Here is a 16,993-nt window from a genome sequence, read left to right as displayed (position 1 = left end):
TCTTTCCCTTCATTACATCTGCTAATGGTGGCCCTATTTGTCTCTGGAATAGCAACCTTACATCAGGAAACAACCTTCTTGAGAGGTCTGCAAGTAAAGATCACCCTGGTAGATCTAGCAGGTCTAAGCATCTTCTCCAACACATCAACAACAGGAAGGGAGAGCAAGAACTCAATGGAGATGAGCTCTTTCCTGACAACCTCTAGCTCTTTACTCCTTGTTTCCTAATAATGAGAAGAAATGCTTACTATCCCATTAGAACAGTGGTCTTCAGTCTGTGGTCCACAGACGCCTGGGGGTCTGCAGATTGTGTCTAAGGACCTGCAAAAGATTACTTTGATCAATCAAAAGTGTGTGAATACTTACACTTCAGTACAAAGTGGTCCACTCCTCCATTCGAAATTTCTAAACAGGTCTGCATTTAAAAACATTTTTAGGGGTCCGCAAATGAAAAAAGATTGAAAAACCACTGCATAAGACCAAATCCATGTAAAGTAATGTAAGCTACTATACTGTCTTGAGGCCCTTGCCTGTCATGGTTGGAAATCCTTTGATTCAAGGATGATCTCTACCACAGCTCATTAATGGGTCCTGAGATGGCTTAAGAGTCCAATCCATAAGCTACAGATCAGTCTGGAGGAGTTGCAGAACTTTCCCCAGGGGAGAATAGGTTGCAGGCTGGGATTTCTGTCCTCTCCTTCATCCGCCTTCTCTTCTGCTTTGAAGGGAAGATGCTTTACCTCAAAACGGGCTTTTGCTTGTTTGAAGTTGTAATGCCATTGGAGTCAACTGGCAGCTAGCTCCTCCAAACTCTTGATGTCTGCATCTGTTTTCTTGAGAGATGCCTTCAATGTGTCTTTTTTTTTTTTTTTTGTAGCATTTCCTCTGGCCACTATGAGATCTCAGGCCCTTACTAAGCTGGGAGTGTAGCATTTGTTTGGGGAACCAAGTCGGGCATCTGCACACAATGTTTCATCTTCCAGTGATGTTGGGTGCTTGAGGATCACTGACTGAATGCTGGTAACGCTGGATTCAATAAGGATGCTGGCGTTTGTGTGGTGATCTTCCCATTTGATGTGCAGGATTTCCTGGAGGCATCATTGGTGACGCCTCTGTTGAGATTATAATAGTAGGTCACCCATGTTTCACATTCATAGAGGAGAGTGGGGATGATGACTGCACTGGCAGCCAAACTTTGGTAAGATCTTCCATAGAGTCTCACAGTTAAAGTCTAAGGCTTTGGTCAAATCAATAAAGGCCATGTACAGTTCCTGGTGTTGATCTTGGCACTTTTCCTGGATCTGTCAGGTTGCAAAGTTAATGTCCATGATGCCTCATAATGATCTGAAGCTGCATTAAGACTTAGGAAGAATTTCCTCAGCCAGAGGGAACAGTTGTTTCAGCAAAATTTGAGTAAGGATCTTCCCAGCAGTGGAAAGGAGGCAGTGCTTTGATAGTTGCTACAGTCAGAGTCATCTCCCTTCTTAAAAATGGTGATAACATTGGCATTTTGTAGGTCAGCAGGACTTCCTTCAGTGATTCCAGATTTTTAGAAACTGTGTGGTATTTGCTAGTCATAGTTTCCCTGCCTACTTTGAAGACCTCAGCTGGCATATGCCATCAGGGCCAGATGCTTTGTTCTTGATCTGTTTTATTGCCTGCTGGACTTCAGAGGTTGATGTACTGGCAAGAGCTTCTGTTACTGGATGCTGCAAGATGGTTTCAATGGTTTCATTAGTCACCATTGATTCTGAGTTCGGAGCTTTGGTAGTGCACCTTCCAATTGTTTTTGATGGACTTATCTTTGAGAAGTGTGCTACCATCTTCAGACCTAAGTGGGGTAATATGCAGCCTTGATTACATTGAAGAAGCTCCATATGTCATGATTGTCAACAAATTGTTAGATTTCTTTCACTTTCTTTTCCCACTATTAATAGATTCATAGATTGTAAAGGGCTGGAAGGGACCGTACAAGATCATCAGGTCCAGCCTCTCTGTACTAGTCAGGAAAGACAACTGGGGTCAGCTAACCCCAGTGATGTGACCATCCAGTCTCCTCTTGAAGATTTCCAGCGTAGGTGATTGCACCACCTCTGGAGGGAGCTGATTCCAGTCTGGACACCCTAACAGTGAAGAAGTTTTTTCCTAGTGTTAAGTCTGAAACGGTCTTCCAGGTGTTTGTGGCCAACAGTTGTTCACTGAGCCCTTGATGTATTCCCCTGATATGGTGGTAAGCTGCTACCAAGTCCCCTCTCAGCCTTCTCTTTTTTAGGCTGAAGAGACCTAAGTCCCTCAGCCTTTCCTCATATGGCTTGCCTCGCAAGTCTCTGATCATACGGGTGGCTCTTCTCTGGACTCTGTCAAACTTTTCTACATCCTTGTTGAAGTGTGGTGCCCAGAACTGGACGCAGTACTCTAGCTGCGGTCTCACCAATGCTAAGTAAAGCAGAAGAATCACTTCCTTGGTTTTGCTTGAGATGCACTGGTTGATGCGTGCCAGAGTATTGTTTGCCCTGCTGGCAACAGCATCGCACTGATGGCTCATGTTCATACTATAGTCTGTTATTACCTGTAGGTCCCTTTAAGTTGTGGTGCTAGTCTGGCGCCACCGAACCGGTAAGTATATTGGGGATTGTTCCACCCCAGATGGAGCACTTTACACTTCTCAGTGTTGAACTTCATCTGGTTTCGTTCCACACAACTTGCCAGCCTGTCTAGTCCCGCCTGTATCTGCAGTCTATTTTCAAGTGTGACCATACTCCCCCGTAATTTGGTGCCATCCGCAAACTTGGCCAGTGAGCTCTTCACCCCCACATCCAAATCATTTATAAAGATGTTGAAAAGCACTGGACCAAGCACAGATCCCTGAGGGGCACCACTGGCCACTTCTTGCCAGGACGACACAGATCCGTTCATTAGAACTCTCTGGGTCCTACCCTGCAGCCAGCTTCCTACCCACCTACTTGTCAAGCAGTTGAGCCCACAATCCTCCATCTTCCCGTGAGAACATTATGGGATACTAGATCAAAGACCTTTTGGAAGCCTAGGTATACAATGTCGACCTCCTCCCTCTTATTTGTTTTTGATTTCTTGAATCTTCCTCTGGACTTCAGCTTTAAGCCATCAAAAAGTTCCCTGCTTCTGACTGGATGTAGGATGGCTTTGCCAGTCACAGAAAGCTTTTTCTCTTCTGATCGAAAAGGGCTTTGATCTCAGCATTATCTTCGTCAAACCAGTCCTGATGGCATTGGGTAATAAAACCAGTTGATTCCATGGAAGCCTTGTGGATGGTCTCCTTTTAGAGCTTGCCAATCGTCCTCAACACAAGTGTTACCATTTTCAATCCTAAGATTGGCAAGTATCTTGCTGAAATATGTTTGGAGGGCTTTGCGATGTCTAGGAGTCTGAAGGTATTTGATATTGTACTGTCTTTGGATTAATTTGGGTTGCTTTGTTTCATCGAACACGATTGATCTCACTAAACGATGATGGGTCCATCAGTCGTCGGCTCCTCTCATGACGTGTGATATGGACATCTTTTAGATCATGAGCTCTTTAAGATGATGTAGTAGAGGAGGTGCCATTGTTTTGAGTGGGGGTATTGCCATGTTGTTTTATACCTGTCACATTGTCTGAAGATAGTGTTAGTAATGACAAGGTCATGCTCTGCATATTTACTGAGTAAGAGGATGCTGTTGGAATTGAACTTTCCCACTCCTTCCTTCCCAATGGTGCCCCTCCACATGCTAAGGTCCTGGCCAACTCATTGAAGGTCCTGGCCAACTCATTGACTACGCATTGAAGTCTCCAAGAAGGATGATTTTATTTTCTTTGGGGATGATAGTCAAAATTTCAGCAAGGTCAGCATAAAACTGTTCTTTCTCAGCATAGTGTTGTGGCATATGCGCTGATGACAGTAGCAAATGAATTGTTGGTCAGTTGGAGGTACAGAATCATGAGGCGCTCATTAATGCCAACAGGGAATACACACCAGTGCCATGTATTCACATGTCAGTTCCAGGTTTCCTTTTCCATAAGAATGTATAGTCACCCCTCCGCCCCCCCATCTCCATCAGAATGGCCTTCGCCTGCATGTCTGGTCTTGCTGAGAGCAGCGATATTGATATATTGTATCACCAGAGTTGTTGGGCAACAATACGTGTTCTGCATTCAGATCTGTCACTGTTTAGGCCATCTAGTAGGGTCCTACATTCCAGGATGCAGAAGACATCTTTGTTTTGACTGCAATTTGAATGATCCCCCTGGAAGCAGCTATTTATTTGGGTAGGGTAGGATAAGATGGAATAGTCTATGTTTGGGGCACCTTTTCTAGCCCCCTCCCTGTGCGGGGTAAGCAAAGAGGATCCTAAAAATGACTGCTTGGTAGTAATCATAGCTGATGAATCACCCTTCTGTCCTATACCAAGGGTGAAGCGACCAACACAAAACTGCCACCTGTGTGTGGATCCATGACTAGGAACTCCTGGCAATCATTTTGTCTGTTCCTGTTGCCACTTTTCCATCGCTGCAGGACTTTGTAGAAGTTATGGGTATTGATGATTGGTTATTATGGTAGATATTGGATCCAGTGGGAGAAGCCTGCTAGTGATTTGTTTTACGAGAGGAGGCTGCTGTGCATCAGCAACCGCCCAGACCTTGACAGAGGAGAAATCTGTGTCCAGTGGCAAGGAGATCCAAGACGTCTGGGATTACTTTTCCACTGCAGCCTATATCTGCCTTCATGGCCATTGAGAAGTGTGCCTTCTGCATCTGCCTGCTCCACTGTTGAGGTCTTTATATTGGACTGCTCTTTGTCTGATGCATCACTTTTGACCTTACTGCCATGGGTGACCCTACCAGGAGTACAAGACTCCTAACTAAGTTGCTCTTGGGGTTATCAGTACATACAAGCCTCTTCACCCCATCAAGGTGGCAGTCCATGGAGAGGACTTGTTTCTGAAGTCCAGGCAACTGTGGAAGATCTACATTTTCACAGTAATAATCTGTTTAGTAGTGACACAAACACAAGATTATACTTCCTAAAAGATTTGAGTGATGTTTACTTTCTGGATCATATGCGGAAATAGCATCTGCAACACTTGTGCGCGCGTAGAGCAATTACCTTCAACAATGCCCTTTGTTAAAAACAGTTTCTTGCTTCGTGCTTCCGTTGAAGGTTCCTTAACCTTTTCCCCTGGCCATTCCACAAAAGGGGCATGTGGCAAGAAGACGGTTCTTCCAGGACTAGAGAGCCTGCACCCATGCAGGTTGTTTCATTTCAGAGAAGGTTGTGCTGAAGTGGCTCTGGGATAGTGAGTTATCAACATATGAGGAAAAAGGGCTATCCCATTCAGTTCTAAGCCATTCCTAGCTAATCTCATAGAAAAGCATGGGTCACTCCTTTCAGGAAGTCTTCTACAGCAATTGAGACAATGTTATGAACAGCTGTGCCAGAAGATGAATTGCTGTAACTAGAGTTGGATGCAGTCTAATCAAGTTAAGGCATAGTTTGGACTAAAAGCAGCAAATAATTTGCTGTATGTAGAATTATCATGGAGAGAAGTGAAACGTATTGTGTCCTTTCTATCTCAGTTGGAGTCCATCCAGTGGCAGTCACAGACTTGGCTCTGGTACAGACATATCCACTAAAAAAAAATTCTGAAAGGAGCTTTCTAGCAGCATAAATCTTTCTGGGATTCCGGGGAGGGATGAAAACTTAGTGTTGGCTACATTCTTCTACTATCGCCTTTCAAAGAGGGCACCCTTTCTAGTGGTCTGCACTTTCATGAGAAGGGTAGGGAAGTTCCAGGTCCTCCTGATAGACCTTCAGTCCTGTGTTTCATAAGTACAGGGCTGCTTGTCGATTTTTGTCTGATCACAGGAAATTAGGGTTGCAGCAACCTTGGAAGGTTATCTAGACCAACCCCCTGTTCAAAGCAGGACCATAGATATATATTCTATATATTCTTCACTGTAACCCCCAGGTCCTTTTTCTGCAGGGCTGCAGTTTAGCCTATAGTGCTGCATGGGATCATCCCATCCTAAATGCAGGACTTTGTACTTGTCCTTATTGAACCTCATGAAATTTCTTTTGGTCCAGTCCTCTAATTTTGTTGAGGTCTCTCTGAATCGTACCCCTCAGCCTATCTACTGCTCTTCCTACCTACAGACTAGCTGAGGGTGCACTCCATTCTATCTTCCAGGTCGTTGATAAAGGTATTGAACAAAACTGGCCCCAGGACCAACCCTGGAGCACTCCACTTGATGCTGGCTGCCAACTAGACATTGAGCCATTGATTACCACCCTTTTTGAGCCTGACCACCCAGCCGGTTTTTTAGCCACCTTACAGTCCATTCATCCAACCCGTTCTTCCTTAGGTTGCTGGTGAGATTGTTATGGGAGACTATCAAAAACCTTGCTAAAGTCAAGGTACGTCATGTCCACTGCTCTCCCTGCATCCATGGAACCAGTCATCTTTATCATAGAAGGCAGTCAGGTTGTCAGCCATGACTTGCCCTTTGTGAATCCATGCTGACGGTTCTTAGTCACTTTCTTCTCCTCCAAGTGCTTAGAAATGGATTCCTTGAGGATCTGCTTCGTGATTTTTCCAGGGTCTGAGGTGAGCCTGACTGATCTGTAGTTCCCTGGATGGTCTTGTCTAAGGTAGTTGAAAACTGAGATGTTGTTCTTTTTAGCTTCAAGTCTTTTTCCACTAAATCTTTCTTTACCAGCTGAAGCAAAACTTTGCTGTCCTTTAATCTGGACAGGATTTGATTGATTGATCGGCACCTCCCTGAGACTTTCACACTTGAGACCAATGGTATCATCATAGAGACATGTGCATCCTGAACCCAAATGGCTTCTCCTTCCTCTTGAATAAAGCTTTATGACTAAGAGGTGTGGAGCTGTTGCAGTGGAGTTCAGTTCATACTTTTACTACTCAGTATTTTTTGATGCAGGCCTCTACTTCAGAGCAGGTTTTAGGGCAGTCCTTCAGCTCATATTTATAAATAACTCTCTCGTTCATATCTGTGAGTAGAATATAAATAAACAATTCCTGAAAGAAAAGTTACTTAACAGTAACTGACTCTTCCAGATGATTTCACAATCCATCCTCCATACCCATTGATGTGCAGTCCTGACATGGGATTCGTCATTGGTAAAGAAGCTAAGGGGCAGCTGTGAGCGTCCTGTTCCTTTTTATAACCTCGATCACAGGGCTTGCACACTGCAAGGCTGCAGACCTGGCCCTTGACAGATAACACTTTTCTGAAGAAAGGAGTGATGGAGTCTATATGAACTATGTACCTCAAATAATGTAAGGCAATAGTTCTTTGTCATTGCAAGATGCTAGTTCTGTATAATCTTTGAATGACATAATGTCTTCGGGATATGTCTTACAGTTTATCTACATTAGGAAATGATAGTCTTTAAACAGCTATACCAGTAGAACTTCTCATGCAGATAACATTCTTACAGCAGACTGTGGGTGGGTTGGTTTGTTTTTCATGTTTAGCTCGCATGTCACTTTAGAAGCAGTTTAAAATGAGGGAAGCCTGTCTCTTCTTAGTAAGAGTTACTAATATAGCTAAATTGCTGTAGCTACAGCTGAATAACTGAAAGAGTTTCCCATAACTCAGTGGAAGAGTAATTGCTACAGAAAAATAGAGGATCAGACATACTAGTGGAATTTTTAAGGTTGAAATTTGCATTGAAAAATATAAGAATCTTCATGAGGTCATACAGTAAGCTACAGAACTTCAAAAATTGTTTGGTGTTTTACAGAAACTTGGCTCTTTGAACAATGAGCCAGCTCTGCCTTCTACAAGCTATTTGCCTGCTACCCCCAGTGTGGTGCCATCCTCTTCCTATATCCCAAGCTCAGAAACACAGCCAGGTAAAACTTTTTTTTTTCTTGCTGCTGGGCATTTTTGCTACGTTTGGTTTGCTTGTACATTTTTATTGCCTAGCATTACAAATGCAGGACTGAAACTTTCTTGCCATAAGTAATCCCACTGATTTCCACAGGACTATTTGTGTGATTTAAGAGTTGTCAAAATGGGTCCTTGGGTTCTTTTTCAATTGCCTGACTCACCATTCTACACACCTTTTATAAAAGAAGGAAAATGCTCTTTCCTTGTGTTTATTAAATTGCTGTTGGTTACAGGGCTGACTGAAGGCTAAGCAGCTTCAGGTTTTAACTCTTAAATAGTTCATTTGCTTGGTTTTTTAATAGAAAATCTGATTGTAAAACATCAGTAATGTGGGTAGATTCTGAAATTTGCCTTGTGGGACTGGTATAGGGGGGTGTCCATCTCCATTTTAAAGTGTTAATTGTAGTGAAGACTTCCTACTTTAATACAGTCCGTGGTTGAACACTTTCCACTCTCTGTCTTCCCCTTGTTTTTTATAAAGGTTCCTAGGAATAGCTTAAATGGCTAAATATTTAAAAAAGTTAAACTAAATTACATTCAATAATAGAGGATGGTCAAGAATGAAAGGACAGAATATTTTGGATCAAAGCATTTTAAAAAAATGGTCTTTTTCCACCTTTCCACTTATCTAGATTTTTAATTGGACTGCAGCGTTGTTGCGGTAGAGACCTATCGTGTTGTATGTCTGTAAGATGCCTTAACATACATAAATAATAGGCCTTTGTTATTAAAGCACTTTGGGATGCTTCAGTCGACACGAATTGATGTAACCATATGAAAGCTATAACTGCTCATGCAGACTTGTCATTGTAGCAGTGCTTACTTTTCAGTATGTGAGCTATGGCTTGCTGTTCACCACTGACAGAGGCATATGCATAGCATACATGTGCGTGGCTCAGAAGCAAAGCTCCACGTTTCTCTGAATAAACCTCCCTCTGGTTGAAACTTGGCAGCTCTGGAAAGACCCTGGTCAAAGAGCATCAGCATTAACAGGCCCTAGTGCTAGTTTTTAGGGTATAGGCATTATGTTGAATTGTAGAAAAATCAACATGTATATTTCTGAGCCTTGTATTTGTCTCATGTTTCCTCACTACACTTTCCTTCCATCTCCTCTTTATAACCAACAAATATAAAGTTGCTTTAATAGATGCTGTATAAAGAGAGCATTGGCTTAATATAATTTTGGAGGAGCTGTGCTCTCTTTCTAAGGATCTTAACACTTCTTAGCTGAGAGAGAGATGTTAAAAGTCTAGGTTTTTGTCTGTTCTACAGATTTGAAATTTTGACACAGGTTAAATGATTTGCCTGAGATCACTAGAGTTAATGCCAGAGCCACATGTGGAACCCAGGAATCACAGTTCCCTTGCTGTCCTTTCATCCGGAGACCACTCTCTCCATAGTCTGTATATAACAAACTTTCCCACCTCATAAAATACATACATCGCTGTGCCATAAAGGCTGTGTTCTCCAGAGCCTGTAGCCAACTAACTCCATTAGTTGGTTAACCTCATTTTTAGAGGGTTTAATAGCACTCTCTTTCTAAAAATTGTACAGTTTTGCTTAAAATGAGAGGCCCAGGATTACGAGCCTCCAGCAGTGTTCTTGCATCAATAACTTGTTTCATTTGCATTTATTCTTTCGTTCTACTTCGGATGGAAAAATATTGAAAATGGTGTATCCAGTTTTGAATGGACTGTAGCCCACAGTCAGTGTGAACAGGGCCAAAAACAAATTATAGCATCATAAGGGCAGAGAGGCATAGGAGAACTGAATTTTTATTTAAGTGGGCAAATTTTTTGTGCGTTTTGGCTGCTTATTTCTTCGCATTTTAGCCTTGCACATAATTAATGGACAGTCAGTTGTACAAGATGCATGCAGTCCATTCACCACTTGATTACTCTCTTCTGCCTCTCTCCATGCTCTAGTTCAGCAGTCTGCAACCTACAGCCTGCAGGCTGGATCCAGCCCATGAAAATCCAAACCCTACCTGTAGTGGCACAGGGGGTCCGTGGCATGCAGCTTGGCCCACTGCATCCCCTTTCTCTGCACTGCACCGCAGCATGTTGCTGATGCCCTCTTCAGTTCTCCATGATGCTTTCTGGCCCTCTATACTGCTAGACTTGCCCCCTCTACTCCACTGCCATTAGGAGCGTGCATTAGCAGTGTATGGCACAGTCAGCAGCAGGTATCTTGGGCACTGCAGGGGTAGTGGTAGCCTGTGCTCTAAAAAGTTGCCCAGACATACTTGATTTGATCTAAAATTTCTTGAAAGCCTCTGATTGTGTGTGCCTGCCTCTTTGCCCATTTGCGGTATATTTCTTCTTGACCGTTCCTCCCTTTCATTTACTTGTTATGGTTTTTCAGGCTCTGTGCACGTGTGGCTTTTTAAGGGTTTTTAAAAATATTTTGCATTATGTTGGCTATTGGCAAATCCTTCAATCCTTGTTGCAAAAACGCATACTAATGCGCTTCTTGCTGAAACTCCCAACTCGCATATGTAGATTCTGCCTGCCGATATTTTCAGATATTTGCTTGAGTGGTCCCTGTCCAGTTTCATTTGGATACTCAGATCCCTCATTTTTTGCCCTAACTTGCTTTTAATGTTGCTTATTATTATATGGTGGTAAACTTTTTGAAAATGCCTAGATCACTTAAGAATCGGTAGGATTTAGGCTTTTCAAGTCATTTGCCTGTTTTATAATATTTAACCGTCTTTGCTTAACCAAGACTCAAATGCATGTCATAGCAGGCTCAGGGATTGTGAAACCTTTTGGGAGGCATGAAGACAACCATGTGTCAAAAGCTGTTACTGAATGTGGCCAGCTAGTTGCCTTTTGTCTGTGTGGGACTTTCCCTGGATTGTAACTTTTTGAGACTAGGTTTGGAATAGGCTCCAAATCTGATTTGGGAGATTTATTTTACTAATGGTTTCTGCTTGGGGAGAAAATTGAAATCTCATTGGCGAGGCCAACTCCTGGTAAGAGAACTCCTTCTCATTTTAAGTCCGCATTTAAACAACAAATGATCTGGGGACTAGTTTTGAATTCTGCAATTCCTGTTACATAAGTTATTCTGTTCATGTCCTTATCTGCACTAATGGGCTGAGAACTGGGTGAAGTAGAGGCGTTCAAGAAGCCCATGGTGGAAGCACTCTAACTTTTCAACCTTTACTTAAAGTGCCTCCATTTAGGTCAGGAGGAAGCAGAACGCATGTGGTGGGGGCCTCGGAGCCTCCCTGCGCAGCCTGAGTGCAGCGTGTAGGGGAGCTCTTGCATGTCTCGCAGCATGCCCCACCAGCTCCCTGGGCTGCCAAAGACTCCCAAGCAGAGCTGAACACCCAAGCCACCCCCCGATGGGCCCACAGTCATGGGAGGGAGGTTGGGGGTTGCCCTGAGGGGTCAGTACAGTGAGTGCCTATGCTGTGAGAACTGGAATCAGCTGGCACCCATTGGACTTCACCCAAGGTTTGGATCAGAGGAGATTGGGGCGGGGGGGAGGAGGAGAGTGCTGTTGGACTGCTTACCAGCATGTCCACACGTGGAGCCCAGGGGTTGCCCTGGCAGTAAGAGCTGAGTGGCTGAGATAACGGTTCCCATGCAGGAATCCTTCCATCACATGTATCCCTTTCCGGCTCAGAGGGAGGGAGGCTTGGGGGCTTTTTGGAAAGGGGATGTCTCTTCTTATTCCTGTTGCACCACAGATGTTATTGGCTTCTTTTTCCTGCTGCACCACAGATGTTATTGATGCCTTTCTGTGAGTGTCTTGGGGGAGCGGGCAGCTGTTTACACACAAGTGCTCAGGGTATCTGTGCTCGAATCTCCCATGGAGTGCACCATGGCCCTGATGGAAATGGCAAGGACATGTCAAGTGCACAGATTTATGATCCCATTGAATGGGACATGCTGTCTTAAGTGCCCAAGAGCAGGGGGTGGGGAAGAGGATTTGGTGTCTTGGCTGGGCTCCAGGTTTCAGCAGGGGAGTGTGGCAGTGTGGGGAAAGTGAGCAATTCACCTTCCCCCTATGCTGCGACATTTCTACCCACGTCTGCTCCAGCCTCAACCCCTTTGTGGGCTTCTCAGCCATCATGGCCTGAGAGGGCTGTGACCACTGGGGATGGTCTGTGGTGGCCTACGGCCCCTTCCTTCTCCCCCCTTTTCCCCCCCCCACCCCTGGGGCTTCGCGTTTCCCCTGGGACCTGAGTCCACATCAGGCTTGTGTGGAGTTGGGTCAAACGTTACTATCGTGGGTTGCACGACATCCTCACGAAGGGTTTGACTCGTGAGAAGTGTTGGAAGAACTGGCCATGGGGCCTGTGGCTTCTGCCAGTGCACTGGTATGGGGGGCTGGTACATGCTCCATGCCTCTAAGAGGGGCACAGAGACGTGTGAGAGGACTTGCTCTGGAACAGCTGCAGTCCCTATTCAGGATAACACGTTGCAGGGCCCCCGCTACTGCCGCCTCCAGGGGATTCCCTGTGGGCAATTCCTCTGAAATACCCCTGGTCTTGTGGGCATGGGAAGTGCCATCTGTCCTGCTCTGGGCAAGGATATGGGAGAGGTCCTTGAAGAACGACATGGTCTGCCCCCTGCTACAGCCTGCTTTCTAGAATCAAGTATGCGGTAATGCCTCCTCACTAATGTCGTTTTGGTGAGGCACTGCTCTGTCTGGTGTGACCCCTTGCCTGAATCTGCTGGGTGATGCACTTGAAGACATCTCTGATTTAATGCTCTATCTGAAGCTGGCACTGGATGTGTTTCTCGCCCCAGATGGCGATGAGATCCTTTATTTCCCCATAGTACCAGTTCTGTGCCTGGGTTTGGCTGGTGGCAGTAGGTGGTCTGGGTTTGTCTATGGCCTGCGGTGGTGCCTGTTGAGGTTTCTGTATCTGGGGGTGAGTGGTGGTCTGGCTGTGAAGGGGGTGGATGGCAGGCTGTAAGGGCGGATGGATAGAAGCAGCAGTGGATGTGGGAGGGTACAGTTCCTAGTGCATGGTTTTTGCTCTTGCTTCAGAGGCTTGGTGCCCCTGCTTCACCTGGCCTTGGTTGCTCAGATCACCTCCAGAATCTCAAATTGGTCAGGGACTTTCAGCTGACACCCCATGATTCTGGCAATGCCACATGCCCCACCCAGGCTGTAAAATTCAAGGGCCCAAGACCCATGGATGCCTTTGGAGCGTGAGGTGTTTCTCTGCTTTGAGGTTCAGTGCCATCCCTTCACACACTGAACTACCTTTGATTACATACTAGCTAGCTAATCAGTGAGGAAGAAGAAGGGAGTCAATCTGCATGAGAGTGAAGTACATGGCAGGAGCCTTTGGGGGTGGGAAAGGGGGAAAAATATTTAGGGACAAACTCTGCCACCTTTTACTTTACACCCTTAAAACATGGGGACTTCAGTGTAATGGATTCTGATAGTGACATATTGTGAATTTGAACCCCAAATAGTACTTGCCAAATTTTATTAATTTCATTTTTTTTACTTTTTCTTTCCCCAACTTTTACTGGCACTGTACAAAGTCCTTGTTTTAAAGAGATTTCAGTATTTATACAGATGACAGTGTGTTGCCAGGTACTTCCTCACTTGTGACAAGTGGTTGTTTTCTGTTATTACAAATTTATTTTAATATTAAAGAAATAAATAATCTAGATGTAGTTTATAAACCTGAACAAGGTAGAAAGTTGGGATGACTCGTGGTGGAAGATGAGGTATGGAAAAGCATGACACTTTAAAAGGAGGAAGATTACAGAGCTGTTAACCTTTCAAGAAGAGACATAAGCAGAACTATTCTAGTGCTGGAACCAAAACCATATGCCAGGTTCAGGTCTAAGACCCTAATGCAAATACTCCCCCACACATTGGCTGCAAAATGAACAGCTTGAAACCCTGTGGGTTAAATTGCGGGGGGGCGTGGCAAAAGAGACCTAATTGTAGGTGTTATACCACAGACCACCAAACCCCAGGAAGAGCTCAATTTGGAGTTCACCCAAGAATTAACTGAGGCTGCACATGCACATGACATGATCATCGTGGGCAATTTTAATTGCCCAGACATCCCCTGGGAGGAACACTCAGCCAAGTTGGATCGGTTGCAATCCTTCCTGACCTGTGTCGAGGGGCTCTTCCTGACTCGGGCGGTGCATGGGCCAACCATGCAGTGCATGGGCTCTCTTAGACTTGGTCCTGGCCAGAGGAGACAACCTGGTGACTGACTTAAATATAGAGGGAAGGCTGGGCAATAGCAACCCAGATAAAACTATCATGTTCACTGTCTGACGTAAGGCAGACAAATCTGATAGCAGGATTGAAGTCTTGAACTTCAAAAATGCAAACTTCAACAAGTTAGGTCACTAGTAGGGGAAGTGCTAAGTGGACCAGGGACCAAAGGCAAAAGGTGTGTACAAAGAATGCTTGTTCCTTAAGGACATGATCCTTGAAGCACAAAGGAAGTCCAGTCCTATGTAGAGAAAAGGTAACAGAAGGGCTGGGAAGCCCTCTTGGTTAAACAGGGAAATCACGGTCCTCTTAAGAAAGGGGAAAAAAAAGGCTTATAAACAATGGAAGCTTGGGGCGTGCTCCAAGCAGGACTGTTCCACGGTGGTCCGCGTTTGCAGGGAACAGATAAGAAAGGCTAAAAAGGTGACTGAACTTGGATTAGCAACAGGAATCAAGGACAACAAGAAATCCTTCTTTAGGGCCATAGGGTACAGGAGGAAAACAAATGGGACTGTGGGGCCATTGCTCATCATTTCAGGAGAGCTGGTTACCAGCACCCAGGAGAAAGCTGAACTCCTGAATGACTACTTTGCCTCTGTCTTTCACCGGACCAAGGGGAAAACAACACCAGGTAGAGTACAGGGTGATCACGGTAGGAATAATCGTCTTCCTACTATTGCCATAGAATTAGTGTATGACCACTTAAAAAAAAATTAGACATATACAAGTCAGCGGGACCAGATGATCTTCATCCAAGAGTGCTGAAGGAGCTGGCCAAATTCATTGCGGTCCCCCTGGTAAAACTCTTCCACAACTCGTGGCACTCTGGAGAAGTCCCTGAGGACTGGGAGAGGGCCAGTGTTGTGCCTATCCACAGGAAGGGCAGGAGGGAGGGCCTGGGTAGCTATAGGCCAATCAGCCTAACTTCCATCCTAGGGAAAATCCTAGAAAATTCATCAAGGAGTCTATCTGCAGTAAGCTTGCAGAAGGTAAGATTCTGAAGCATGGCTTAGTTGCGGGCAGGTCTTGTCTTACCAACCTCATCTCCTTCTATGACTGGGTAACTTGCCACCTGGACACGAGAGCAGGTTGTCATTGTATGTGTTGTCCAAAAGGCCTTTGATCTAGTATCCCATGATGTCCTTGTGAGAAAATTGGAGGATTGTGGGCTTAACTCTGAGACAGTCAGGTGGGTGAGAAACTGGCTGCAGGATAGGACCTAGAGAGTTGAAATGAACAGATCTGTGTCATCCTGATGAGAAGTGGGCAGCGATGTCCCGCAGGAGTCTGTGCTTGGTCCAGTACTTTTCAACATCTTTATTAACGATTTGGATGTGGGGGTGAAGAGCTTATTGGCTAAGTTTGCAGATGACACCAAGTTATGGGGAGCGTGGTCATGCTTGAAGATGGGCTGTAGATACAAACAGATCTAGACAGGCTGGCAAGTTGGGCGGATCAGAACCTGATGAAGTTCAACGTTGAGAAATGTAAAGTGCTCCACCTCAGAACGAGCACCCCCAACACATTTACAGGGTTGGCAGCACCAAGCTGACTAGCACCATGAAAGGGACCTAGGGGTAACAGTATGACTATGAGCCAGCAGTGCGATGCTGTAGCCAGTAGGGCAAATAATACTCTGGCATACATGTCTTGATTCTTCCGCTCTATTCAGCATTGGTGAGACCGCAACTGGAGTACTGCATCCAGTTCTGGGCACCGCACTTTAACAAGGATGTGGACAAGCTTGAGAGAGTCCAAAGAGCCACCCATATGATCAGAGCCTTACACGGCAAGCCATACGAGGAACGGCTGAGGGACCTGGGACTCTTCAGCCTGAGGAAAAGAAGGCTGAGAGGGGACCTGGTACCAGCTTACCACTACACTAGGGCAGTGCATCAAGGGCTCGGAGAGCAACTGTTCACCAGGGCACCTTTGGGGAAAACCAGAAGTAATGGCCACAAACTCCTGGACGACCAATTCAGGCTCAACATTAGGAAAAACTTCTCAGCGAGGTGTCCAGACTGTGGAATCAGCTCCCTCCATAGGTGGTACAATCACCTCCCCTGGAGATGAAACTTCAAGAGGAGATTGGACAGTCACCTCGCTGGGGTCACCTGACCCCAGTTATTTCCTGCTTGGTGCAGGGGGCTGGACCCGACAATCTTCCGAGGTCCCTTCCTGCCTTACAATCTATGAATCTAAATTGAAATTTCATATTTAAGGCTTTATTTCTTCTTTACATGAAAGTGATTTGGTTTTTTGGGGAGTTTTTTTTATTATAAACTAGGTAAGTCCAGAGTCTTTGGCTTCGAGGTTGAGAGAACTTCAGTCTCGGGCAAACACAAACTTGGTTTGAACAAGACACTGTTTGTTTGCTTCAGGACATTGCAGAATACTTCTGAGTGTAAGCAGCCGCTTACTGCATCAGATGCACCTGAAATCACTTTGGAAAATGCAAGATGGAGAGAGTAGATATTATGGATTTTAGGTCCTGAAAACAAGAAATACAGTTCAATTTTTTTTCCTCTGTCCCACCCGTTCCCTGCCCCCTTTCTCCCACAGAAGCCTTCAGATGAAGAAAGTATAGCACTATTAAAACACTTCAGGCTAGATTTTGCGCTCTCTCTCTCTCTCTCTCTCTCTCTCTCTCTCTTTCTCTCTCTCTCTCTCTCTCTCTCTCTCTCTCTCTTTCTCTCTCTTTCTTTCTTTCTTTCTTTCTTTCTTTCTTTACAGGTGTATACAGCTCAGTAACTTCACCTGATAAGCCTTAGTTGGCTTCATTCACCCTTAAATATGCTGTCTCCCCCCCCCCCCAACTATCCATTAGACCAGTTAAGAAAACACC

General features: G+C 45.0%; 1 protein-coding gene across 4 annotated transcripts in view; it reads left to right on the top strand.

Annotated features, from left to right (window-relative positions):
* Positions 1 to 16,993, top strand: part of NELFA (negative elongation factor complex member A) — a 47,835-nt gene that overhangs the window by 20,896 nt on the left and 9,946 nt on the right. For all 4 annotated transcript variants that reach the window (XM_025204450.1, XM_025204449.1, XM_025204448.1 and 1 more), the window contains exon 8: positions 7,787 to 7,898. In XM_025204450.1, the coding sequence (XP_025060235.1) occupies positions 7,787 to 7,898 (112 nt within the window). The remainder of the gene's footprint in view (positions 1 to 7,786; positions 7,899 to 16,993) is intronic.

The sequence above is a fragment of the Alligator sinensis genome, unplaced genomic scaffold, assembly GCF_000455745.1.
Source record: "Alligator sinensis unplaced genomic scaffold, ASM45574v1 scaffold445_2, whole genome shotgun sequence".
NCBI lineage: Eukaryota > Metazoa > Chordata > Crocodylia > Alligatoridae > Alligator > Alligator sinensis.
The sequence above is the reverse complement of the archived record's forward strand: the minus strand, read 5'-3'. Positions and strand labels throughout refer to the sequence as shown.